This window comes from Pungitius pungitius, chromosome 4 (assembly GCF_949316345.1).
Source record: "Pungitius pungitius chromosome 4, fPunPun2.1, whole genome shotgun sequence".
In the NCBI taxonomy this organism is placed as follows: Eukaryota; Metazoa; Chordata; class Actinopteri; order Perciformes; family Gasterosteidae; genus Pungitius; species Pungitius pungitius.
In genome coordinates, this window is record NC_084903.1 from 1,087,333 (window position 1) to 1,115,159 (window position 27,827).

General features: G+C 46.6%; 1 protein-coding gene across 3 annotated transcripts; it reads left to right on the plus strand.

Annotated features, from left to right (window-relative positions):
* The first annotated feature begins 1,395 nt into the window (after positions 1–1,395).
* LOC119197735 (thrombospondin type-1 domain-containing protein 4-like) lies at positions 1,396–27,290 on the plus strand. 3 transcript variants are annotated; one of them, XR_005114442.2, is made up of 19 exons: positions 1,396–1,644; positions 2,205–2,249; positions 2,435–2,501; positions 3,567–3,880; positions 4,341–4,752; positions 5,546–5,648; positions 7,055–7,191; positions 20,545–20,749; positions 22,433–22,608; positions 22,734–22,830; positions 22,986–23,183; positions 23,282–23,411; positions 23,725–23,929; positions 24,263–24,436; positions 24,553–24,726; positions 24,809–24,988; positions 25,138–25,282; positions 25,373–26,357; positions 27,026–27,290. XR_005114442.2 is itself a non-coding variant. In XM_037454308.2 (18 exons), the coding sequence occupies exons 2-18, from the start codon at positions 2,221–2,223 to the stop codon at positions 25,507–25,509; spliced, it is 2,883 nt and encodes a 960-aa protein (XP_037310205.2). In that variant the 5' UTR covers positions 1,396–1,644; positions 2,205–2,220; the 3' UTR covers positions 25,510–27,004. The 3 variants fall into 3 exon arrangements, 2 of the variants coding, with proteins under 2 accessions (XP_037310205.2, XP_037310231.2); XM_037454308.2 differs by lacking the exon at positions 27,026–27,290 and having other exon boundaries at positions 25,373–27,004; XM_037454334.2 differs by lacking the exons at positions 1,396–1,644; positions 2,205–2,249; positions 2,435–2,501; ... (3 more) ...; positions 7,055–7,191; positions 27,026–27,290 and adding an exon at positions 14,111–14,622 and having other exon boundaries at positions 25,373–27,004.
* The last annotated feature ends 537 nt before the right edge of the window (positions 27,291–27,827 follow it).

Below are 27,827 nucleotides of genomic sequence, written 5' to 3' on the forward strand. Positions count from 1 at the left end.
TCTTAAAGGACACCCACATCACATCTATTTATATAGATATAGATGTATCTATATTTCTAAATAGATATATATGTGAGTGTGTGTACATATATATTGATATAGATAACGATTTTTCTGTGTGTAGCACATAAGTTTGACCCACTTTTCTCAGTCTGCCTTTGGTATATTAGTATAGTTATTACCAAGATATTTTTCAACCCCCCCCCTAGAGAACTTGCCTGAACTTGTTTCATTCAGCTGTAGGTTTGTACTTGTTTAATAGAGTAATGTTGTTGTCACTTTGTGCACATAAATGGAAGTTAAAGTGGCAGCAAAAAGAGTGGGTGGAGCTGAGGAAGCATGATTACACTAATACGGAGCCGCCGGAGGACCGAGGTCCTGCAATATTATCTACAATAAGCCCGAAGCGCTGGTTTGGAGCCCTCAGCGTGGATGTGCTGGGCCCTGTGACAGACGTTAGTCTGTAGATACAGGTGCCATTTCCTTCCACCTCACAGGACATATTAGAACTATTAGTTTCTCCTGGAGTGAACCAAGTGCATTTGTTGATGGCCACTGCAATAAATAAGCACAGGAAACTTTAAAAATAATTTTCATACACATGCATTCTATTAACCAATTCCTTTGATTTTTTAATAGAATTAGAGAAGCCTGCAGTGGGTCATCTGGAACAGTAGTTCATTAAAGAAGCTTTAATTGGAGCCTGGTTTTGCCGTTGGAGAATGCACTGATACATCTCACAGCTTTGACAGATTTACATTGAGACTACACAATGAAACCATGTCAACGGCACAGTGTGGTGTGTAAACCAAGGAACCATTTGTAGCTCCGTTTGGTTATGTCCAATTAAACGTGCCAAACTAAGCCCCCCCCAGCCAGGCTCTTTTTTAGTTCATGAAAATGAGAGATAAAATAATCTCCTCCTGTATTTCGTTGTCACATAAGTGTGCAAAAGCTACACAAATAAAGGTGTTTTTGTGCAAACCATGTCCCCTTTTTAATGAGCTTAAAATGTTTTTTTTAAATCTGTTAACCAACCCTCATCAGCCAATAGATGAAACGTTTTCTCCTTTGATGGTTTAACGGACCCTTAAATCCTAATTAAGGGGGTTTCCTTTATTTTAATAATAGTTTGATGTGATTACTGTAATTATTCTAAGCCCGTGTGTGTATCAAAAAGGGCACGTGGGGCAGCCTTCTTTTGTGTGTTTTTTTTGCATTGGCTTCACTTCCCTTGATAAATGAGTGATGCCTGCTCCCTCCTCACGCGAACACATTGAGGCAAGAGAGGGAGGAGACGCGCGCGCATATTTACATTTACATTACGCACTCACACACGAGGAGATAGAGAGAGGCAGGGAGAGAGAGAGAGAGGGAGAGGGCGAGGGAGAGAGAGAGAGAGAGTAGTTTTTCCGTCGTGTTGATTTTCTCCACCTTTGTGCCATTTTGCGGCTTTGCGCGTAAAAGGAAGCCGGTTTCGAGGGACTCGAGTCGGACTCACTGCTCCGCAGACGGACTTAATGATTGAAATGACTTAACACAAAGTTTGTGGAGGGAAGAGCCCGAACATCAACCCGGATCAATGAAGTTATAGGACAGCAGGTAGGAAGTAGAGTGGAGAACTTCAGCATACATCACCTGCAGGTACGTGGGCTGTCAACGTCAACTGTTAATTCATTCTTTAATTCAAAATGAAACCATATGGGGAGTTCTCCCCACCCTCTAAGACCATGTGTGTTCTGTGTATGTATTTATGTATCTCGTGGTTTTCGACATTCTTCAGTTTGCATGACTTTTTGACTCAATGAGCTTAATATAGACAAGCAGGGGTGAGTAATATGGCCTGGGGTGAGAGGTGAAAAGTCCGTCTCTAGCTGGACCTCCATCCAAACCTGCTCTCCAATGGGCTCTTTCAGCGGGGGAGGGGGGGGGGGTTCTGCCTGATTAGGAGTCAGAGGTCAGAAAAGGGCCACTCACATGGTCAAGTGTGTGGAAGTCACATCATCCCGAGTCGGTGTCTCGATCCGTCTCGATCCGTGGGATAGTAATGGCACACAGGGAGAGTCAAATTTACCTTTTGATACATTTTTTGGCGCTAAACTTCAAAGATGAATTATATGTGGACAGGCCTCCAGGGTCTCAGACCATTTGTCCCAAAAATGTCCGGTGGCTGATGTAAACTTCTTTATCTTACTTTTTTCAAGTATCCCTCTTGAAGCTATGCAGGCAGCCTGCGTCTGGATTGCCAGGTAATGTGAAGTGTATCAATTATGGATTTATTTTCTTTAAAAGCTTTTTAAATAAAGTTAATTGAGTGTGTTATTTGTCTCTCGCTTTGATTGGCCAATAATCACTGAATTTAACAATATTCTATTTGAATAATTCTCTTGTATCATACAGTATAGTGAACATTTCCGTGTGTTTTTCTCTTTAGAGCTTCTGTCCTCTGGCTGTTACTGTCCGACCTCCTGGACTCCCAACACTCAACACAACAGATGAAGGTGAGCAGCAGTTTCTTATAAAAATCAATAACTCTGTGTTCTCTATTTGGTGTTTGACACCCTCTTGCAGGACCTCCCTTGGGTATCTCCAAGAGTCTTTCTGGTTGTTGTTTTATCGACCCGTCTAACCGCATGGTTTGGCGCAGGCTGGTGGAACGCTCCTCCGCCCCCACCCCCACCCGACCAGGGTGCTAATCTGTTAACTTGTAATGGAAGCATGAGCGGAAAGTCGTGTGGATTGCGGTGAAACAGAGGGGGCTCGTGTCAGCTGTCAGTGAACCATCTCCTGACCTCCTGAGACTCAACCACCCCTCCGAAGGAAACCAGTGGATGCGCCGCGTGGATGAGGCTGACTGACAGATCCACCGTCCAGTCGGGTTCTTCCAAGGGGGAGGGTGCAAGTCGGCTCAATGCGTTTCCATCGGTGGGTGTAGCTGAGTGACCTATGGCTGACCCTGGAAGATGACAGTGGTGTTGAGTTACAAAGGCAGAGGGAGAGTGGAAGAGGTCTGAATAGCTTCACAGGCTGAACTTCCTGCCAACTGTCCCCAATGCTTCTGTCTCCTCTCTCCATTTGCTAAAAGTCACAGCCGTGTGTTTGCCCAGCGATGTTGCTGTGAATGGACACAAAGTGGTCCCTTATTGAGTGGGATTTCCAGGCGACTCGGGCGGATAAAGCCTCCTTGGCACAGGGCCTCCCCTTGGCTGCTTCCTCAAACAGAGTGCAGCGATCGCCACTAATACGTCCCTGGCAAAGTTACACGGAGGGTTAGAGTCAACGGTGAGAAACGCAGGTAGCCAATACGGGAAGGCCTACTGACAGAGCCTCTAATCAGCCAAATCTGGGTTTTCTAAAAGTGAACAGAGGTCTGTTTCATGGACAGTGGTGGGGGGGTGAGATGAGGTCACTGACTCGAGCCTTTGCACAACGCCATGATCCGGGGTGATTAGGACTAAGTTGATGGAGGCTTTCCATCAATCTTTGGCACGCACTTCGCATGGCGCTTTTCCCGCTTCTTGGCTCTCAGTGGTGTCGCTAATCTCGGTTGTTTCATCTCAATGCAGGTTCCTGAGAGGGCAGAGCCCCCACGGGAGTTTAGGGCAGAGCAGGGAGGTGTTCAGGGCTCCTGGGGTACCTGGGGGCCCTGGACGACCTGCTCTCGGACCTGTGGAAGAGGGGTGCAGGAGCAGAGCAGGCCCTGTCTGCCTGTTTACACGCCGTCCCAGTACCCCTCCAGGAGAGGCGGTGTTCCCCCCCGGCAACCAGGCCACGTCATTTCAGCCCTGCGGCCAACAGTTCCTCTGCACCGCGACCCGGCCCGGTCCTCCAACAGCAGCAGTCATGGCGATCTGAGGGAGACTCGGCCCGAAGGACGCAGGTACCGTATCATACCGCACAAACTGAGATGTTGTCTTTATTCTTGGCCTTAACATAAATAGAACTGTCTCACGGAGGTTGAAAAGGGTCGAGCCGTGCGGCTGCATGCCGAGCAGCCCTGGTCTAAGAGTGCCTCTGTGGAGCCATCGCTGTGGGCCGTCTCTCTGCCCTTCACTGGGAAACTGGTCTTTTATGGATGCAGTCAAAGGCTCGGCTTGTGCTTGGCAGCTTTGTGACCTCCTTCCTGTTGTGCTTGCCTTTAAACAAATAGCACTGACAGCTGAGTTATGGGCTGTATGGGGGGGGGGGGGCTGTTTCAGTTGAAATCTTAGGAGCCAAGTTACGACGAAAGCTCCCTGATCTGGACGCTTCCCAGAACTTGTGGTTTTGTTGATGAATAACCATGACAGTTTCCTTAAAATCACAACGGGCACATGATTATCTCATGTCTGCGTCCTCAGGAGAGTCACTCAAATCAACCCGGGGAGGTATGGCTACGGGAGAGCTCCTTATGTTGCTCCATCACAGGGCCGGGGCCCTGGTAGGCCTCGCCCCGGCAGACAGAGACGCTCTGCGCCGGCTGACGCCCAGCGCCACGCCGCCAGGGGCCACGTCGGCCACAGGTCAAACCACCTGGAGCCCGCCAACCCCGTCCATCCCCGCAGCAGACCAAGGGCACAGCTGCCCAAGCATAACCAAGTGTGGGCTCCCCTCTACCAGCCTGGTCCGGCCAACCAGGCTCAGGTCCCCCAGGAGCCACAGTCGAGCAGGCAGACGTCTGGGCCCCAGCAGCACCACGAGAGACCCTACGACCCGCTGCCTAGTTCCTTCTGCACGGGGGAGCATGCTCACTACAGGATCTGCAACAGTAATGTATGCAAATCTTAGTATTAGCCCCAGCATGTTGGCAGGAAGTGGTAATTTAATAGATTGTGCAGAATGTTCTGATTTGGTGCTCACTTTTTAAAAATATAAGACCAGAAGATAGAAGACTTACAAAGTTGGAGCCTTTCCGCAAGCTACGCTTTTCCCACATTGCGACACTGACATAAGCATACCAACCAGCATGAAACATACATACACATATTTTATATAAGGCCTCATCCTGATATAATCGGGTTTCTAGCTGATGCAGGACGGATTTGACCCAGTCGAGCAGTATTTTGTCGAGAAATCCATGGCATCAGGTCTTTTAGAAGTATTGTGGAGGAGTAAATGGTTACTGTGCCTTACAAGTGGCTTATTTACAATGCCGGCTAGCCTTGTGCAGGGAGCCTCCCCTTTATGCTTCAGTTGCGTACAACTCTATTTTAGTCCCTGACCCGTCAACAAACTGCTGCTAACATGTGAGGCCATCTAACATCTACACTAAATAATGTAATATTAACCGCTATGGGAAAATCTGACGGGTTCTTGTGCATTAAAATAAATTCAAACAATGTCTGGATCTGCATATGGTTTGTGGTGAGTGATGAACCAGATATTAGGGGATGGCGGGGAGGTTCAGTTACACTGGCGAGCCTTCATCAAACTACTTGAACTAGAAAGTGTTGGAGAAGGCTGTTGCCAGCAGTCGATCAGCGGCTACCGACTGTGACAATGAGAAATGTGAGCTTGTCTTATGTGTGTGTGTGTGTGTGTGTGTGTGTGTCGGCTCCATCCTCAGGCCTGTCCTCCATCCAGCAGACACATCAGGGCTGTTCAGTGTTCTTCATACGACAAGCGACCTTTCATGGGCCGATTGTACCAGTGGGAACCTTTCAATGAGGGTAAGTACAGAGTGTGCATAGCAGTGTGTATGTAACTCCACTTTGCTCTTACAATAAGTTATATCCATGACCTACTCTTATGTATTTTCTTACTCAAAAAAAACCTTGACAAAGACAAACATTTATAAAAAAAACCTCCAAATGATGGTAAACGGTGAGGCTCAGATGATAACTCTGTAGCTACTTAAAAAACAACAAGATTGATCTACAGCGTGAATTCCTCGAGGTTTGTACCAAACCGTTTCACCAGATGAGATCTCAGCCTAAAACCAATGAGCCCATACCCCTCCACAATTAAATTAAATATTAAATATTCTCAAATTCAATCAGTCAAAATGGGTGAGTGGACACAAAGGAATGAATCTGTTTTTCATGACCATACAATTATGTTAGTTGGTAATATTATTTTGACAATATATTTAAAACCCTCTCGTTTCCACCAACCGGCCTAATGCCATTCTTCCGTGCCAAAGCTCTGCAGTGTGTCTGTTCATGTTGTTCACCCGTACACGTCTGCGACCTAACTCACCTGAGGTAACCAGGCAACAGTCAAAACACCTCCAGAGCTGTAATTACTCTGGGAACACAGAGCCTACAGGCTGCAGATTAATATCCTGTCAAACGCGTGTGTATTATGAGATCCGCTCTTTGTTCCACAGACTCTGACTGACGGGTAATGCAGATGTAAAGATTAGATAATTTCACATAAATGTACAAGGTCCAGTCTGGATTACTGTGACACTCGTCCTGCTTAAGCGTCCCCTACTACATCTTTTTAAGGAATACCTCAATTTTGGGCTTGTGCCTAATTAATAAAGCACACGAACAAAATGTGGGGATTTTCTGATTCATTCAGAATTTGTAAACCCCACTAATCTGTTAATAAGACATATTATTTCCAAACTGTTGCCATACATTGTAGCTCTAAAGCAGTGGTTATGGCAAAAAGAAAGCAAGTTATTTATAAGTATATTTTCTTCGAAATCAATCGCTGTTTTGGCGCTTTGTATCGGCATATTTGCGTTTGTATCACATGGCAACTGCTTGATATGATTCTCCACTCATCTTTTATCTGGGAATTTAAATGTTTAAGTGTCTCTTGCTACTTTGTCTCTTGCAATTTTGATATATATTCATATCTATTCATATTTATGTTTTGTTTTATTTCTGTGTCGTATCAAACCCCACAGGATTACACAGCTATGATGTTAACCATACATCAAAAACTCACACAGTAAAGTATTGAATTGAATGTTAATTTGTGAGACATGATACAAGTATCGAATTGAAATACTAGATGTAGATTATTTTGTATTATGAGCTGTCCTTCATATGTCTTTTATTGCAGTTATTATTATTATTATTATTATTAAGTCATCAGAATTCTCCTAAATGTTTACCTCCAGTTCCTTTGGATCAGCACTGTGGACTCAACTGCCGGGCCATTGGGTTCAGGTTCTACGTGCTGCAGTCAGAGAGGGTGATGGACGGGACGCCATGTGGGCAGAATGATACTTCTCTATGCGTGCTGGGGACGTGTTTGGTAGGCTTCGTCTATTTCCTTTAACATTTCAGCCTGTTAGTCACAAGCTGCTTCCTCCTCTGCTTCCTCTGTCCTCTGACTCTACCCGATCTTTGGGCTTTGTGTTGATATATTGTAATACAAAGTAAGGCATGTGATTGGTGCTGATGCTAAGATGCTCTTCTTTAAGCTTAGTGTCTTCATGTTGATTTTGGATCCTCACATTTTTTTCATTCCTGCTAAACAAAGTATGAAGACATGAAGGATGTAAAAGGATCCTGGAAGTTTTCCAGTCAATAATATATCGGGTTTACTTCACCTGATTTGTCAAAAGCAATAGGGATCACTTATTTCCCTCAAGTTGGCATTGGAGTTGAGCAAGTGGTACAAATAATTTGGCCCAAACGTGGATGTTCTATCACACCTATTCCATCCATGGTATATGGTTCATGCTTAACAATGAGTCATTTATCTATAAGATAAGACACTTTCCAAACCAAACATACTTTTAAACTAACTTGTTTGTTCTAACTTAAATGACAAGTTAAAGTCACTTCATTTTAAAACGTCTAAGAACTTGATAATTACACTCAAGTATCACCAGAATGAATGAAGGTGTGAGACCAGCAGATGGCAGCCTGGCATCAGAGGCAGAGTCTGTGTGATGTGGAGCTCAGGAGGAGGTTTCCACCCAAGGCAAGTGTGGGCCCTGTCATGGCCTTTACGTTCTTTTGATCATTTACTTTCTTTTGATCATTTATGTTCTTTTGATCAGGATTTAACTGGAAGAAATATGTAATTTCCATTTGGTAATTCCGACCTCGCTCCGTTAACCTTGTGGGTAATTATAATATTTTTATACGGGTAAATCAATTAGCTCTTTACTCTGCCTCCTCAGACCACTGGCTGATTATTGGTTAATTCGAACTCGCCAGCAGTTTGTCAGGGGGAAGAGCATTTCCTTATTAGCCCCCCCCCACTGGGATATCTTCAGCTGTAATGGTCACTTGAACAGGAGATCGCCCGAACTGAGAGATCATGTAAAACATTTCAATCGTAATGGCTGCCATCAGTGAAATGACACATAACCGCTATGCTCTCCCATCGGGGGGGGCAAGAGCACCCAAAAGACACGTGCTATGACATGTGGCGTATTTAGTGAACATAGTTTCGGTCATCATTGGTGCCCGTTTGAATCAGCTGACTCTGATGCACTCTGCTCAACTTACCTTGTTACTGTATAACTGTTTGAAACCCTCTACTAAGTACAAATGTAACAACACCTAACAACTACATGAAAGGCCATATAGAACCCTACTTACTTAAGTGATCTTCCCTCCATGAGATGGATATTCAATGTCCCAACAGGTTAAATTCTACAACTTTGGTATTCTCTTCATTTCTCCTTCCGTGCCACTTGCAGGTCTAAACGTAAACGGTCGAATTCTTTCGTTTACGACCGAATACTTGACACAAACTAATGGCCTTTCCATCCGACTCGGATGCACTTTGTGAACGCTAATGCAGATTAACAAGCATTAGCATGAACCCTACAATGTACAACTACCAGGTGGCAAATCCAAATGGTCTGTATTGTACAAACTGCTTTGCTGCAGTGTTAGATCGATTTGGAAAAGCATTGTTTCACCCTCTGACATGTTGTTGCATCGTCCAGCTGTTAGCGGATCTTAGCGTGTCAGTGGCTAGCTTGGAGGCTGCTGTTTCTGTAGCTGCTCCAGCAGACGTGGTCCCTGAGGAATAAGTGCACGGCTTTGGTTTGGCCCCGGTGGAGTACAGATGTGCCCAGGAGCCAGCCAGCTGCTGAGCTCAGTGGACGGAGGACGGAGCGCAGCTCGAATTGAGGGATCGCATTTTGACAAATTCTGTGGTGAAAGTCAAGCTACGTGAGTGATTTTTACAAGTCGGGTCACTTCACGTACATCTAGCAGATTGTGTTTTACAACATTTGTGACAGCTGTTTGCAGATGTTTCTCTGTGCGAAACCACATTGTTGGTGAAAACAAACTGTTGAATCAATTTGTGACCTGATGACCCACAGTGACAGACCAAGATTGATCAAATATTTTAGTTCATGTGGGAAAGCTGTTCTGGAAAAATAATCATGTAGTTTGATACTTGTTTATGTGGTTGTGACAGTAATAACCCCCCCACTCCAGTTTTTCACAGTTCTCTCATATTTCATACAAAAAACATATGTTCTTTTGTCTCTACCAGTGACAAGGTTACATCCCCAAAAAGGTTTTGATTAACCAGATTTCTATTTCAGTCCCAACTAACAGAACTATAACATTTACTATGAGTAATGGATGCAAGAAGCATTATACTCAAAGTCCGAGTAAGGGCTCTGATTCAAATCAAACCACCCAAAGATGTTTTTCTACTTGTTCAAACAGAGTGGATCATCGGGTCAGTTCCAATTCACATCGATGAATGCAGTCATTTCAATGTATAACTTTGCTTTCAAATCCATCTGTTATCGAAAGAAAAAAACAAACAAGAAAAAAAGTGTGTGGTTGAAAACACACAAAGTTACACGTACCAGATATGCAACGTGGAGAGGTGCCCTAGAGCAAGGCACCAAGCCCCTCTGGGCGCTGTGCAATGCAGAAAACCCACATGCCGGGATCTGTGCACATTGGATGCATGAGTCCTCTGTGTGTGTCTGGCTGTGTGATTTTACATTTTGTTGTTAATATACACCAGGTAAGATATAAGCATAGATTATTGCCCTGGTCTGCAGTTTGAGATTCTAAATGATGACAATTAAATATCAATTGAATAAATATTTTGACCATGCTGTTGTTTTTGAGGGAACCCTGGCTCAGTTGCGCTGTTGGCATGGAAACCATTGCTGGTTGTACGCTGGTTGCTGCTGAATATGGAAGGAGACCTTTACCCACAGTTTGTGTGGTCCTCAATACTTCTCCTTCACACCCCTCAAGCGGCATGAATAACAACCCGGCTCTGTCTGTTTGACCTTTGGCTCCTGGTGCCACCGCAGGTGTCCATCACTCAGTCACACCCTCCAATTGGTCTGTTGGAGGGACTCGCGTCTCTCTGAGGCAAAACAGGGTCTTTTAGGGTGCATATTTTGGGACTGTGACGCGTCTACTTTGCGGCTTTTTTTCCAGTACTGATCCTTATCGCATTGCCTGGATTGTTGCATGTAATAGATTGCTTTCTGTATAGAGTTATAAAGGGAGGGCATATTTTTGTAGTCCAAACCCAGAAGTTCCAGTTCACTTGACAAAAAAAAAGCAATGACATTTTTAGAATAGTTTTTTTTTCAAAGAAAATTTATTCATGAGCGGAGTATCTGACGTATTTCATTTTCTAGTAAAAAAACATTTTGTATTTCATTTAATCAGGTGTTGCATATAAACTGAGGAGAAATGTCACTTTCATTTATAATTTAATGAATAGGAGTTGTTGGGTGTATTTAATAGTCCGAAATATTTTTCATTAGTTTCTTTAGTTTTACAAGTGAAAACGTTTTATATAAACAGCCAGCTCTCAGGCACTGAACCCCCCCCCCCCCCTGTGAATGTGGCTCCTCATTTCAGACAAATAGTAAAAGAAAGATCCCTTTATGGTGTGAATTCCATTGAGCTGCACCTAGGAAGGCCATCTGAGAAGGGTGTGTGTGTGTTTTTGAAGGCCGATCAGTGACCACCCACTTTCTCTGCTGGTGGGGGGTGGGGGGGGGTAGACCGCAGTAGAGACACTTTGTCCCACCCGACCGTCAACCAAATGAGCGCTTGTGACATCATCGGCGTGGCGGCGTTGGTCGGTCCCTTCAGCCCAACACTTTGAACGGGGATATAGATATAGCCGTCCATTAGAGATGCTGTTTCCTCTAGTTTCCCCACGCGGAGTCAAAGGTCAAGGGTCAGCCATGGAGCAAGTAGAGGTAGATACAGCCTCCTGTGTCGGCTTGCCGCTGGAAGGAGGCTGTGTGGTGAATCCGGTTGAGTGACAGATTGATGTCGCCCTGGATCTCGCTCGGCCCCGCTGGCTCACATTGCCCCCCCCCCCCCCCCTCCCCCCTGACTGGCTCTGTGTGACCAGACACACCTTTGTTGGGTTCTGACACCGCTCGTAAAGTCTTTCTTCGGGAGGCGGTTAACTTTGCGAGAGGAGTCTCCTTCAGCATTTTATGAGCTCTCCATTTGTGGTGTTTACAAGACACTTCGAGCTCCTCGGTACCCCGTCTTTTTTTCTTTGGATTTTTCATTTCTGCCTTTTTGTGATTGACTTTGAATCTTGTTTGCTACTGTAATAAACAAATACATAAAAATCAATGCTGCGGGGGCCGTTGTACGATTGAGGCCTTCTGGTTTATATTTCCATGGGACCTCACGGGACGGCAGGAAGAGAAAAAGACGGCCGGGGTTCAGCTCTGTGCTGAATTCCCTTTTCCTGCTCGTATTCTGACAATTCAGCACAACGACAGCTGGGCCAGCACCTTAGAACGTTGTGTCAGCAGAAAAGTAGCTGCACAATCAGATCTATAATGGTTTTCCCCCCCTCTTTAAATGACTTTCAAAATACCTTCATTACTTCATCGCTGCCTCAATACTTGTTATTATTACTAGTTTGTTCTGTCCAGACATGAACAAAGCCTCCCTGTGGTGCTTTGTCCGTTCAGTGGGACGGTCGGCTCTTCCTCGCCAGGCTCATGGCGCTGACGATGCCTCGGGTCAGGGCCTCTGCACAGCGAGCGGCGGGGCCGGGCACAGCAGGATGCGCTCTTCAGTGGGTTCAAAGGTCGGACACCGGGGTCGTCCCCACAGTCCGGCCTGGGAGACGGATTCACGGGGGCACACTTCAAGGGTGCAGGGCTGCGTATTTACTCTCCCTCAGACGGCCGATGCTTGACTTCTGGGTGGCGGTCAGAGACGGTGGAGCCCGCTGTCGGCCTCTTTCTTTGGTTCCGGTGTGAGTGTGTGAGACTATATCTGTTTTGAATCATTATAAACCCCTATTTGTAAATGTGCCTTTCTGGCTCAGCGCGTGTAAGGGTGTGTTTATCCGTCACTGTGTGTAAGCGAGCTGCTCTGTGCTGCTGCTCAGGGTCGAATATGAGACGCTCATCTAATGGCGTCTAACAGCTTTATTAACAAAAGGCCTCCAGCAGGTGCACAGGATCATTTAACACAATGCCGAATGATTTAGCAGCAGCTCGTTGGGTCTGTTTGGTCATCGCCTCACCGGTCGGTTTGTGTTTCACAGACGCTTCCCGCAGAGAAAGCCTCATATAGCCTCTCCAATCTAAGAGCCATGTGACCAGCAACTCACCGAAGGTCCAACAAATTCCTGTACAGCTACCGAGGGAGACTTTGTCCCAGATACATGCTGTAGATAATTAATACGTTTGGTCAAAGAGCATTTCATTAATTCACCTCACGCCGTCTTTGATTCATAATGGAACCTTGCCAGTTCATAATTGATGAGCGCATCATTTTATCTCCTCAGCAGTTTCCCAGCTCTGGGCTTTAGAAATACAGCAACTATTTGATGTCTCTCCTGCCGACTGTGTCCTCCACCATCAGCTGTTTTTTTGTGTTTATTGGAGCGGGTTCCCTCAGCCACACCTTGGTCCGAATCTCCTCTGGACCTGCTTTATTCATCCTGACCGTTCCCTCCACTCTGCTCCTGCCCTTTCCAATCAAATACATCGCTCACAGGACGTAATCAGGGGACCTGCAGGCCCGACTCTGTGAATAATACGTTTCCCACATGCACAAAGAAACGAAAGCCAGATTGATGGTAAAAGGCGGCATTGCGTCTCTCAGGGGAAGCGTGTCCCAGCGAGCACAAACCCGCACGAACCGCGTGCCGTCACGGTTCTGCAAACCAGCTTCGGATTCAAACGTCCTCCACCACGCCGCTGCTCAAAGAGAGAGAGACGGGAAGCGTGACAGAAAATAACAGGTGAAAGCAGCTATTGTACCGAGGCCTGACAGCAAAGTGACGCTGAGCCCACCTGCCGCACGACCCTGACGTGTGTGATTCAAATGGAGACCCGGAGGGGTGCGCTGGATCGGGCCCTGGGTGCGATACATCCGAAATGAAGTCGTCCAGATCAGGTTCATCGGGAGAACTCTTTCATACGTTTTGACGGCTCACTGTGCACAGTTTTGTTTTCAGAACGACACATTAACTCTGATTTGTCCGAGTTGCATGTGTGGAGTTTTGTTTCTTTTCTTGTCTGTCCTCAGTCCAGGCTGCAGAGATGTGGTAGTGCGCCTCTTTTTTTCCCATCAATTCATTTTCAATGTATTCAGACCTCAAATTTGGTGCAAATCATCATGGTGCAAATCATCCGTTACATACTGTCTCTTTACATCAAATTTACACACCCACTTGATATGAAATGCATTCCACTGATAATAATTCCACACATTAGTTGTCGTTCTCTCATGCGATCTGCAGACAAATGATTACACCAAATACCTTCAAACACCTGAGATTGGATGTTTTTTCTGCACATTTGAAGGTCTTGTCAGTCCATTTGATGCCACCTCTCCTACACCCCCACCATGTGATCGGGGCAGCAACCTGTTGTGGTCTCCGGCTACAGGACAGTTTTCAATTATCTCATCTCATCCGGCAGTGTTTTTAGATGTCTCGTTGGGTCCCAGATGAGCTTGGCCTGCCTATGTTATTCATTGAAAAAAGGAAGAGGCATCAAACAGAAGGTTTGGACTGTGCTACTCACCTCGGTACAGTGTATCTTGGTCAATTTGGGTTTAATGTTGTGGAAACAATGGTGGAGCAATAGGAAAACCACATGGTGAGACTGGCTGCATGCAGTTGTGCTTTAAAATTGCTACGTGGCTGGAAAAGATGTATTTGGTTGGGGGTGCGAGGGTGGAGGGGGGGGGGGGGGGTTCAAAGACGCCAAAGGGATCGTGTTGTTATCGCCAGAAGATGGCGTTCCCACCTTCCAAATCGTATCCACACGTTTTGAACAATAACGGTGCTGCACATCCAATCCAACCACATTTCCTTCCTCTCTTAGGTTTTCTGTCACATTGAAACACACAGAGGCTTCCTATGGTCCCAGTTTGCTGCCAGTAGCTGCCACTCTCTCTCTCTCTCCTGTTCATTTTCAACCTCACTCTCCCTCCTCCAAAAAAAAGCCCCTGTCCCCTCTCCCGCACCTCCCTCCAGCTGCGCCTCCCCCCAGGTCAGTTTACAAGGGGGAGCTCGTAGAGATCAGCTCCGTAGTGAAGAGAGGGCTTTTTGTTTTTTTTGGATTTGGCGTTCTGAGAGGCAAGGAAGAGGCTGAAGGGAAGCAGCCGCTGGATTCGTTAATCGAAAAAAGCCCGAGTGAGCCGTTCGGAGCGTGAGAGAATGCTGTCAGGACCGGCCCTCCTGATGCTCGTCTGCCTCCACGCGCGTGTGCAGGGCAAGCCGCGGCCTCAGGTAGGACCTGCTCCCCCCTCCTCTGCCGGGTGCTGGAGGGACCTGGGGGAGAGTGGGGATCCCCGGTGACGCGTCGCCCAGCGTGGGTTTACTCTGTGCAGCCATGCCGGGGTTGGTGGGAGGTGCTGCTGCAGACTTGGTGGTTAAATTAGATCTCGGTTAGGACTTCTAAACCTACGGCCGGGGTGTTGATGAGCAGCACTGGACTCGATAACTCTGAATGATCCTGTGCTCCCTCTGCGGAGTGGAACCATTTACAATGGGGCTGTTTTCACTGCCTGCTCTCTGAGCGCTTTATTTTTCCACCGCACGGCATTCGTAGCCTACATGTGGGATTAGATTTCCCTCCCAGTGACTCACAAAACTCGGTGAGCCGGGCCTGTCCTTGGACTATAAAGACGTACTTGGGACTCTTGTTAGGAAATGAACTGGCCTGCAGTCGCTGCCTGCGGCTCAGCCCGCTTTGGCTCACCTGGTGTTTGCTGATGATTGATGAGGCAGGTGAGGGGCCTGATGTCCTTAGTGCAGACCTTCGGAGCCAAGTTGCTGTTGATGGTGATGTCTGTGCCAGCTCATATCTGTCAATGGAGAAAATAATAATTTGTTTTAATTGGTGGTGGGTTTGGAGAATAGAAGTTAACTAAAGTCCGCATGAATGTTTGATAGAATTTGATCAAAGTCCTTCACCTTGTTCAAAAAATGATCTCTTTAAAATTGCATAGCGAGAAAAGTACAGCCACAATCAGTTTAGATGATTAAATAAATTCTACAAAAAAAAAGATTTATAACTACCCCTTACCCTATTAAATAGTCCCTATTTATTAAGTTGCCTGCATGGGGCACTAAACAAGACTATTTCATTGGTCAAATTCATAAAGTAACTAATGTGCACCAATCAGACAGAATAGAACAGCTGAACTGCTTAAAGAACACCGAAGTTCAGTCAAAGTAAGTGTAGCTAATTGCTAAACCAGGACTCAGGAGAAAACCTACATGCTATTTCAGCGGTAGATGCTGCCATGCTATTTCAGAGTGTTTTACAAGAGCCTTAAACGAAGACCCGTTGCCCGTCGCACCGCGCCGTGCGGGCGGTTTTCTGAGTGTTCACGGCGCCCCGTTCATCTGTCACCATCTCATCCGTGACAGTGAATCCTCCAGTCTGTGCTCCCAGCACACATGTGGCTGTTGGTTTCATGACACTCGATGATGTGGACAGCAAAAAGCAGAGTGATTACTATCCAAAAACTCCACAGCTTGTGTTTCTATCTGTGGTTGCAAACCACAGTGAGAGTGGTTAGTGTTCCCATCATACCAGAGCCAGAAGTGACATCTGAGGGAAAGGGACAAATTGAATAAATCTGTGAATTTTTTTCCATACAGTTCATGCACAGCCCTGCTGCAGTAATGGCTTCTTTCCTTCAAAGGCTGTGTATAGGGGAGTGAAAATAGTACAGTACAATAGTACCGTACAGCGCTGTGGTAGCAGCTCGTTAACACTGTATTTAGGTACGTCTGTTGGCATAAAATGAATTCAATATTTTAAATGGTGTAGCATCACCTGAAAATAGGAATTGTGTTGTTTTTTTAAAATCTCTAAATGGAGTCGTGTTTATCTACAAGGTGAGTGTCTGCCATGTTGCGCCATCGTCAAACACTGGCACTTAGAGAGTTTTTTCCTCCACGTTTTTTTTTAATGTTACCTCAAGCTCATGAAACCGTGGCAACGCCGGTCGCCTTTTAAATTCTTATTGCTCCTGATGTAGTCGAGCCAAAGGTCTTGAAAGGTACCGCGTCGTAAGCAGTCTTGTAACTTCAGTCTGGGGAAGGGAGCTGGGTCTTCAGCTGGTGGCAATCTGCAACCGCAGTGAAAGATGTCACATGGTCGGGACGGTGTCATCTGGCCTTGTCAAAGTCATAATACAAAGCAGGAACCAAAACGATCAAATCGCCTTCTGACGATTTTTGCATTCTAACCCAAAGAAGAACATTTATTCACTAAATCAGTACCAATAATTAATGTGCTCTCATTGTCATTCAGTTTCTGTCCTATTTTGTACTCTGTGTATATTTCACAGGACGTAACAGTGAATCAGAAGTAGACAGTAGTTAAGTCAGTTCGTTAGGGAGAATGTCCCATCTGACCTTGAGGACAGTGTGGTCTCTTCAGAGCGTTTGAAGTGCTGACTGAAGTCAAAGCTCATTAAAAGCAGTGGAAGATGCACGGCATCCCGCCATGTGGGAGGCAGATGTCAGTGGCCGCTCCCACCAAAATGTGCTCTTGATATTAAAGACAAGGACTGTATTCTCATACCATGCTCTTATTTCATACCATTCTAAACTCCGTATTGAATCCTGATCTTTAATGACTCAGTAATGAAATGTACAGGCTCAGCATCGTGGCTTGAGGTCACTCCCACTAGAAGTTCCTTGTCGTCAGGATGATGTTTGCCTCCCAATTCTCAACCTCGGAAGCCAAGTTTTGGCCTCTATTACATTTCCAGATGAGCTGGTGTGTCACAGATGAATAAGTTACGATAATTTCCTCGGCCTGCTGCCAAAGAAAATTACAACCTTTCTCACGTGTGACGAGCTGTAGAAATCCCCCACGTCCCACTTTAACTCCAGGCTCATAAATATAGTTTAAAATACTGCACTGGCTCCACCGTGGGATGTGTTTTTACAGTAGGAGGACAGACAGCCTCCCGTTGTTCCCAGAGGTTCACCACAAGGAGCTGAGCCAGGATCCCACCGGCTTTACCAGGCAGGAACCTTCCTTGTTGGAATTGCACTGGTTTCCGCTACAAAAAAGACAATGAGATTATATCATCAGATTTGGGCTTTTTGCAGGAATTAAGATTTGTGGGCAACCGGCTTCTGAGAAATACGTCAAAACACATTTCAAGTGCTGAACTACCAGATCACAAAATGCACTCCACATGTCAATCGTGAGGCTGCTGCGTGTTACCTTTACCGCTGCTTATGTTTTAAATGATATGGTTGTCTAGGTGACACCTTGAATAGAAGTCAGTCAAGGTCAAGGTACAAAGTCAAGCACCAAAACATTAAAAACATAAGCCATCTGTTCCGATTTGCATCCCTACTTTGAGCAAAGAACCTCCTGCTTGGATAAATGCCCAATTATTGCAATGTAACAGTAACGTTGTTCCAGAGCTGTCGGGAACCATTTAGTTTCCCTGCAACTGTAAATGTTGCCTTTGTGCGTGTCCAGTTTTAATGAATGAATGAATGAATGCATGAGGAACTCAGACAGTTAATCAGAATCTTTGTTTCAGCAAAGAGAAGCTTCACCCCTTCATCCAGCCAACAGGGAATCATTTCAACAATTTGTAGAGGACCTCGGCACATTATCACTTTTTTCCAATACAACACCACCCTCAGTTTTATGTATGTGGCCTATTTAAGAAGGTGATTGCTTGGCGTTGTTAGAAGTGCTAGCAGTATGTGTGTGTTTTAAAATGCTTTTGTTCAGTATTGTCTGTAAACATTACTAATGTTTTTAATGTGCCTGTCAGTTTACCCCCTTTAAAGATGTTTTATTTCAGTCCGCTCTTCCATTTGGTTTTAACAGACTGCAGCTTCACTGTTTTGCTTCACTATTCTCTCACTAATCGGCCTCATTTGCAGAAGCTGCCTTTTCAACAAAAGGGTTTTGATGAACCAAATGAGCAGAATGGTCGACTTGTTAAGATAGCAAGTAACTTGTTGACAAAGAGGAGCGTTTAGTGGCTAAAGAGACTAATCTTTCCCTCTGGGGTCATTCGGAGCGGAAAGCAGACCAAAGGAACAGAATTAAACAGGACCACTGGAATTCTAATGGTGCTCAATGTGAAATCAATTGTTTGCAAATGTCAAATTGCTGTTTCCATGTAACCCAAACTAATTTAATCTGGCTTTAAAGTACTTTTTATTTTATTTTAGAGGCATGCAGTGGCTGTGGCATAAGCCTTAAAATACAGGAAGTGCAAGAAATCCGTAGGTTTAAGAGGTTAAGCGTGAAAGGAGTAAAAGCCCCCGGTCCCCGAGCTCACAGGACCCCTGAAATGAGTTTGGACTAATGAGCGTTACCTAAACGTTCCCGTTCTCCTCCTCAGTTTGATGCCAGTAAGCGTCTGTGCCATGGATCTGTAGACATGTGATGGGAAAACTGGTCCCACAAGAGAAGGCCGGTGCCGACTGCTGCGTCTGATTCAAATGTCTTGTGTTTGCTGGCAGAGGAAACACGTGTCTTTGGCTGTGAGCTCAGTTTGCAACAAAGAACTTTGCAACATGATGCGTTGGACCCTGCTGCATCTGGTGGAACAAAACCACCAGGACGACATTGTTTTCAGTGTTCAGAGGTTGACAGAGAATCTTCCAGACGAAAGTGGTCTTTCGGGAAAGTTTTTCAAAACTCTTGTCGTAACTCCACCAAACACGCGGCCATTCATCTCACCAGATGGCTTCCAAGGAAAGAGTGGCGGCGGTGGTCCTGTGGCTCCGAAGCCGCCTCCTGGTTCCCGTAGATTTATCCTTGCTTCCTCCTGGGGGAGAGCTGTCTGCAGGCTTCCCTTCGTCCTGCCTGGTTCTGACGGGCCCACGTTTGTCAGACGTGACACTGTGTCGGCTTCATTCGACTCGTTTCCATTCACACATGATCCCATCCCAAGGGCCACAGATGACCTCTCACCGTGTCGCCATCTGTTTTGTGAGCGGAACACGTTTACTATTTCTTTTATTATTGTGTTGTTTTGGGGATTTATGGTGAAATAGGAGAAAGGGGGAGAAAGTCATCCGTGGCCGTGTCACTAACAAACCCCATTGACTGCGTCATCATCTCTCGATGGGTTTTGTATTTGTTTAGTTTTCCATCATGACTTGGTATTCTTTTAATACCCTGAGTCACTTTATATCAACTATCCTGTAAAGTGAGATGGTGAAACGCAGCAGTGTCTCTCTGAGTGTTGTCGTGTTATGTTTATTTATATATTTCGCCTTTACTGTAACTGAACCATAACTCCACACTGACCACGGAAGCATTTGGCAGTTTTGAGTCCCTTTCCTCTCCCCTCCAGCTCTCTCAGTCTGCAGTTCTTTCTATCATCACTAATTTTTCTGTGTGGAAGGAGCCGCTTCGTGTTTGTTTTGGCCCAGGTGGGTTTTCTGCTGAGAACGCCGAGCTGCCACGGGTAAGGGAAGTGCCAGACTCGCCTCCTAAGTACAACCCCTCCCCCCCCCCCCCCTTTCTACCCCAACTCCCCCTCTATCCGATGTGGTACCTGTCATTCATCCTTAGAGAGAGGCATGGGACCTTGTCATTGCCTGAAACAAAGGGGACCACAGATTGTTACCACTGTAGCATCTGTGTTGGGACTCTGGGGGAAACAGGCTCGCATCACATGACAGAGCAGGAGGGAGGAGCTACTGACCAGGGAACGCACGTGGGAGCAACGTGTGAGCGGAGGCCCAGGAAACCTTCGTATGGTCGCGTCCCCCCACACACTTTGGCTTTCTTATTGCCGACTGATCTTTTTGGGGACCGCAGCTCGGTGCTCCGTACAGTGAGCAGCTTTTACTGCTGTTTTTACCGTGCCCCAGGTTTCCTGTAATATATTAACACCAGTGCAATAACCAGTAATAATAACCAGTAACTTTATGAAGTTAACTCAGGCGTCCGTTTCTCTCTGCCAATTCCTTTTTGTTTTACTGTAGTTAATGTGGTTTTATATCTGTTAATTCTGCAGGTTCAACTTGCCTTATCTTTGTAAATGAAAGATTTAATGCCTAATTATCTTATGACCAAGAATAGCTTATGTATTGTGCACACATTCCGTTCAGCTTAAATAGCTTTTAGTGCTTAAGTCGGCTACGCCGGCTGTTCACTGTCCTCCGACACTTAAACTCCGTTTCCTCCTCGTCTCACAGAGTCCGGGCTGCGACGACTATCTGGGGTCGGGAAAGGTGATGGACGAGTGCGGCGTGTGCGGGGGCTACAACACCACCTGTAGGCTCATCTCTGGAGTGTTCAAGCACAGCTTGACCAAGGTTGGCTACCACAAGATCGTGGAGATCCCGCAGGGAGCCACCAAGATCAACGTCACGGAAATGGTGAAGAGCAGGAACTACCTAGGTGGGCAGAATGAACCCTCCTCCCGGAGTTTGTAGACACACGTTTGAAGTTTCACAAGAACCCGGAGCCAGTTACAGCCGAGTTCCTCTGTCTTCTTCCTCCGGCGTTATTGCATTCCATCACCAATAGGTCGGCCGCCGCCATGCCCGCCGCATGCCCGCCGCATGCCCGCCGCATCATCGCTGCATCACCGCTGCATCACCGCTCAACTGAACACTACGCAGCCACTTGCCCTTGTGGCATTTCAAAACTCCCGTGCCGTGCCGAGCTCGGTGTTTCATCTCCTTGTGAGCGATGAGGTCACAGCCTGCAAGCCAAATATCAAAGCTGTGCTTATTTGACATTCAAGCGGTGATCCATTCCACGAGAGTGGGCAGAGTGAACTTCATTTGGGGAAAAAACCCCTAACATTATATAAGATACCTGTTTTTTTTTAGTCTCGTGTTGTTAAATGGTCCAAATGCTTTGAAATGGTCCACGAGGAACTGCTTAAATCTGGGCTTCTCTTATATGTCATATTAAATTCAAAAACACGAGTTGAGTGCATGGGCATCTTCCCCCACCACTTGGAGTAGTGCATGTCAGATGTAAAGTATGACACCATTGGGTATAAATATTTTCTGCCATTAGTTCATTTGAGCCGATGCAGCTGTGTGGGCAGCAGCATCATCAGTGAAACATGCGTCTGTCCACGACACCACCAGCACGCAGCACGGCGCACATAATTGGCTTCTTTGTAGGGGGGGCGACGTCGAGACACATTGGTGGGTTATTTTCAGAAGCCACTGCTGGAATGTCAGACTTAGTTTAACGAGAGCCATGCCCCCCCCCGGTCTCCTCCCTCCTCCACGGCTTTCGATCGAGGAAAGTGCATAAACACGCTTTCATTAGAGGATCTCAACCGTCAAGCCTCCCCATCCTTTTTAATTAAGCAGAGGAATTCCACCACTCTGTAAAAAATAAAAAGAAGGAGGGGAAACACTCAGACGGTTGATTCCCAGCTTCTTGGATGCCATCTACTTCCTGCTCTCTTTCATTCCGTTAGACATGCAAACTTTCATGCACATATGTATAAACACCTTCTTCTGCCACATGCACACGGTGCGTACTGTATTCCCGTACCCCTCCTTTCATATTTAAAATGTAAGAATCTTAAACTGAAAGCATCATAATACACTCTAAAAAATGTCCAGCCAGCTGCATTTTTCATCTCCAGAAATGAATACATACGTTCTGAGACGCAAACAAGGGCAGGAATCGAGCTGAAGCCCCCCCACCAAATCCTGGGTCCCAAACAGAGGCCACAAGTCTCCCTCAATAGGTCTCTGTTCTACACTATGCATCTCCAATGTGCTTTCAGTTATTCACCACGCTGTCTAATGTTACTCCTCTGAACCGTCTCCAACGGCCTCTTGTACTTAATCCACGAAATCTGTGTGGACCGTTTGGGGGGATTTTGTTTCGGCATTTGCACCAAAGACGTGCCAGCACAAACAGATTGTCCCGTTTATGAAGTGACAATAAAGAAAGTTCATGTGACAGCATTTATTCCGCTGGCTGTAATTACGTTGTTTTGGGTGGACAAAGTCTGTGTTTTATTTTATTACAGTTCTCATTATGCTTGAATGGTGTTTTCTTGTCGGTTTGAGCTCACGTGCGGTTGTTGCCTCCCCCTTCCACCAGCTCTCCGAAGCCGATCGGGTCGATCCATCATTAATGGAAACTGGGCCATTGACAGACCAGGGAAGTACGAGGGAGGCGGGACCATGTTCACCTACCGCCGGCCCAATGAAATCAGAAGCACTGCTGGGGAGTCCTTCCTCGGTGAAGGGCCTACCAATGAGATCCTGGACGTTTATGTAAGTAACGAATGGAGCCTCGTCCTCCTCCACTCATCCCCACCTTTAAACTCACAAGCTATGGCTGGCCATGCCTGTTCATCTCCCAGAGCACCTGTGTGTCGTTGCTACTGAATCTCCTCTAGATGATCTTCCAGCAGCCGAACCCTGGTGTTCACTACGAGTACATTCTCCCGTCTGAGCAGCCAGTCGACCCTCAGCAGCCAAACCACGGACCACAAGGTAGGTCACACCCTGTGTTCCTACCATTGCTTTGTCACATTTGCTCAATGCATTAGATACATATAACCAGCCAAGCCTACATCTCATTGTTCACCACAGTCACTCTAATCTAATATATTGCCATGTTTCTAAGTATCTCACAACTTATGTTCAAGGGAACGCTGTGAATGGACAGGCTGGTTCCGACCATCACAGCGGCACTCATCAAGAACACTTGGATCCGGCAGGTGGCGGGCAGGAACCTCCTCGTCTCCCTGACAACCAGGTTTCCGCGGCGCAGCCCCCCAGACGGGAGAGGGAGTACAGCTGGAGACTGGGCGGCAGCACAGAGTGTAGCGCCTCCTGTGGTAAAGGTCAGTCTGACTTCTTTGACTTGGGGTAACATTTCATAGAACACATGCCATTTGATTTCAGTGCTTGAGTTAAAGATCTTCTTTGTGTGCATTCTTAGGATTCCGACACTCCATCTTCCACTGTGTCTCCCGGCCGGACCAGGGACAGGTGTCAGATGCTTTGTGTGACAGAAGCAGCAGGCCGACTCCCCAGGAAGAGGCCTGCAACCTGGAACCCTGCCCAGCCTTGTGAGAGACCACGCTTCCATATGCTCACACTGCTGAATACTGCTAATGGCTCTGAATGGCTTCTTACCACTCAAACTGCATTTGAAAAATCAATTTGCCTTCATTCATTTGCAATGTCAATCTTTTACAATGTTATTTTGTTTAAAAAACATGCACCCTGATAACATCGGGATTGAAAAGAATTGACAATGTAGGTCTCATAGGTGGCCAAAGCAGTTCTTTCTATAAACAAATCTCCATCAAACAACAGCACTTATGTACTGGGAGCCCGTATGTGTGTGTAATACACAGTACTTTTCACTGACCTCGGCAGCTGGGATATTGGAGAGTGGTCAGAATGCAGTAAGACCTGCGGCCTGGGCACGCAGCACCGACAGGTCCTGTGTCGGCAGATTTACGCTAACCGCACGCTCAACGTCCACGCGAGCCACTGTCGACACCTGGAGCGACCCGAAATCAGCAGCACCTGCCAGATGAAGATCTGCAGCGAGTGGCAGACACGCTCCGAGTGGACCGCGGTGAGTGGCCGCGTTCAGTCGCCACGTGACTGCTTTGGATTACCTCACCACCTGTCTCTATGAAGATTTATTTGTTGCAAGTATTGCATCACCGTTTACATTTTCCCTGTTACATTATATTCATTGAACTTCTGCACTATTTTGTTTCTTATATTCCAATTTTTCCACTTGATACATTTTGGAGGGAGCTGGAGATCTGGAAGATGTTGCACTTGAAAGTTGAAGCTTGAATTGCACTTGCAGCATTATCTTTAATGACACAGTTTTAAAACATTATATAAAGTCACTTGCCTCCACAGAGCCACAGTGGTGACGGGCCCTGTGTCTCCACAGTGTTCAGTGCCGTGTGGGCTGGGTCAGAGGTCACGAGAGGTCCGCTGTGTCAGCAACCTGGGCGACTTTGTTCCTGACGACGAGTGCAACATGAATTTGCGGCCCGTCGATGTGGAGAACTGTGACATGGGAACCTGTGCCAAGAGCTGGTTCTACACCGAGTGGAGCAGCAGGGTACGAGTTCAGAGCGCCTCTCGTTCATGTGTGTTAACAGGGGGGGGGAGAGAGGGGGGGGGGGGCATTGTTGAGACCCGTCCTCCCGAATTGTAAATCGAGCGTTTCCTCCACAGTGCTCGGCTGACTGTGGGATGGGGGCCCGGACGCGAGGAGTCCTCTGCCTGACCCACCAGGTCAGCGGCCTCCCTCTGGAGGGGTGCGGCGGCGAGCGCCCCCCCGACGCTCAGGTCTGCAACAACGGCCTCTGTGAGAATCGCATGGAGTGGTTCACGGGCCCCTGGAGCCAGGTATGAGGGACCCAAGCCAAACCAGGGTGGAATACACTCAATATATGGCACTGTGTCATTAAATCCACATGATGTGACCCAGTGCTCCGCAGAGTGCGGCGCGGGCAGCCAGCAGAGGTCATTGGTGTGTCTGATGCAGTCGGATGAAGGATTCGCCGTCATGCCGCCGTACGAGTGCTCCTCCCTGGATCGGCCCCTCGGCCAGCAGAGCTGCAGCCTGAAGGCCTGCGGAGCAAAGTGGTTCCACACCGACTGGAGCGCTGTGAGTAATGACGGCCTCACTCGGGCTTTTACTCAGTTCAAAAACCTATTTGAAAAAGGAGAACGCGAGTCAATGCGTCCATTTCCACGGCCTCCTCGAGAAGAATGTATCTGCGGTTTTATCAACCCGATGTTGCCCCGTCCTTCCAGTGCTCCAAGACATGCGAGCGGGGCTTCCGTGTGCGGGAGGTGCGCTGCCTGTCCCAAGACGCGCTGCCCAGCGAGGGCTGCGACGAGCGGCTGAGGCCGGCGGGGAGGGAGGACTGCAACCCGGAGCCCTGCCTACCCAGCGTTGGTCAGCTGCGCCCCGAAACACGGCCTCGCGTGGTATTTGCTGCGAGTCGGCGACATGACATCAACCCCCCCCCCTTCGTTTTCATTTCAGACGAGAACTGCCGAGACAAATACTTCAACTGCAACGTGGTGGTCCAGGCCCGCCTGTGCGTGTACGACTACTACCAGACGGCGTGCTGCTCGTCGTGCTCTCGGGGGGCTCACAGACATCATCATGGGCGCAGATAGCACCCGCCGGCTCGGCGTCGGGCCGGACTCGACCCCGCGGGTCGGCCTGGGGAGAGGACCAGCTGGGCCGTGGCCCGAATGGGTGGAAGAGAGGAAGGAACGTTGGCGTTGGTTGGTTGGTAGGCAGCTGTTGGGAGAACGGCTCCACTGGGCAGATATTCAGACCCTTTCAGGGGGGGTGAGGGAGATCGGCAGCCAACCGAGGAGTCTGACAGAAATGAAGCTATGGATTTTAACCACAGACTTTAAATAGAATCCATCTGATGAACGTTTCATTCATGCAGCTGTGACGGCTGCTGTGCACCACGTGATATAAAGAGGTCAGGTGGACTATATATAGAAAGCATATGTTCTAATACGGTTCTTTGCACTTAAGGTTATACGTGACCTCATCGAACTGAAGACACTGACTAATTAACACTTTTTCTTAAGGATCAAACACAAAAGCCCTCCATGGTGTAGGTGCTTGTTCTTCTTCATGCAGCATGGATACACAAGGATTAGTGTTCTTTGTGGCACAGATGAGTTTTTTCTAAAGTTTAAACCATTTGTTTTCATCCCTGCAGTCAGTAGTCGTGTAGCTGTTGTAATATGGATGTTTATATGTACGTATGACAGAATGAATGGTACAAATATATTTTTTAATGGGTTCTCAGACAACTGAAGAGAAAAAGCCCCCTTTATTTATTTCAGTGCCCCCCCCAGTGAGGTTGCTGGTTCATGGGCCACCGGGGGCCTGTGGGGGATAAAAGCTGCTTCTCCACCAATCAGAGCCTCTGAGCTGGATGTAGACGTCCCACTGCCTGCTGGATGGTAGGAGCAGATGGACCCCAAGAGGAAGACAAAATGTGTGTATGAAATATATAATAACTATTGATCTAGTATGATGTTAACACTAATAGTAAATCAATTATTTATAAACCATACTGCCCTTTTTTCAGCTTCGTACACAACCTGCACACAGTACCTCTCGAGTGTTGGACTGTTTTTCATATGTTATCTTTTGCCCCATGCACTATAAACTCACCTCTGACTCATGTGTAAATGAATCAATGTTTCAGTTGGAGGTGACTCACGGTTATTCGGTCCCTTGGGTTTGTTGGGCCAGCATGGGACCATGATTCATTATTTTCCCCACATCAATAAAGAAGTGTTTAAATGAATTACCAGAATTATTCAGTATTCCACATGTGTGCCACCAATAAACCGCTGTATTGGCCTTATTTTACCTTCTGAGGGTTCAACCATTGGTTCCAATGAGGAACATTCTTGAGATGTTTTTTTACAAACTTGCAGCCTATTTGTCCCGTTAGATTTGTGAGATGATTGAGGTAAATGTCTCAGACAGAGATGTTTCTGATTGAAGTCATCCATCTAGAGGACGAAGGCGACATTACAATTAGATCTACAGAAGTAGTTGCACCTCATATTTCATTTTCAAGTCACAAAATGATGACACAGATCCGCTTCGCAGTCATTTTATGAATGGTATCCATTTTTTTGTATTCTTTTAAAGATTTTGAAACTACGTTTTCAAAACGGTGTGCACAGCAGGCGTCCCGGGCCGTGAAGATGAAGACCAGGTGTCCCTTCAACATGTCTTCAGCGCTGCCAAACAGGACGCCGCTCGTCACAAACCAGTCAAACAGGACGCCCCCTTGGACACCAATTGTAAAGATTGGTCTATAAAGCCAATAAAGATGGATCTTGACAGAATAGTGATCTATTTGTTAAAAGAAAAATTCTCTCAACAATTTGTGTATTTCTTCATTTTGTCCAATAATTAATAGCTTCCAGCTGAAATTCTTTCAAAAACTTGTATCAGGTTTAGAAGTTTAGTTTATAGAGAAAATATTAGCAAGAACACATCAACTGTTAAGAAATATGTAAAACTGATAAATGATTTATTACACCAACAACCAAGCGTTGAACAGAAATAGATAATTCAATTAAATTAAATTGGTTTCAATCATCCCTTTGTAAAGTATTTCATCACTTTTATGAGAAACCCAGGTACCTGCGAGGACCAGGTGGTAATTTTCCATCCCTTAATGTGAACATGAAAGTCTCTCGCCTCCATTGATCACTGAGCCTCGGGCAGATCTCATCGCACACGGCCTTTAATACGAAAGGTCAAAGCACGATTTGCACCAACGTCGCTAAATGATGCCGCCATGTGACGGTTGTGTGATTCTGTAAAACGGAGCACGACGGATGGAAGAAGAGCTGCAACAGACTGCAGGAGGGAAAAAAAAGGGCTTCAACACTAATTAGATGAAGAATATTAACTGCCCCCTAACTCCAAGCTTTTTAAGAAT

Bases quoted from the DNA above. Each gene is read 5' to 3' on its own strand.
- LOC119197735 (XM_037454308.2), top strand. From the start codon at position 2,221: ATGCAGGCAGCCTGCGTCTGGATTGCCAG. The intron at 23,930-24,262 runs GTGAGTGGCCGC...GTGTCTCCACAG, and splicing joins CACGCTCCGAGTGGACCGCG to TGTTCAGTGCCGTGTGGGCT. The intron at 24,727-24,808 runs GTATGAGGGACC...GATGTGACCCAG, and splicing joins TCACGGGCCCCTGGAGCCAG to TGCTCCGCAGAGTGCGGCGC.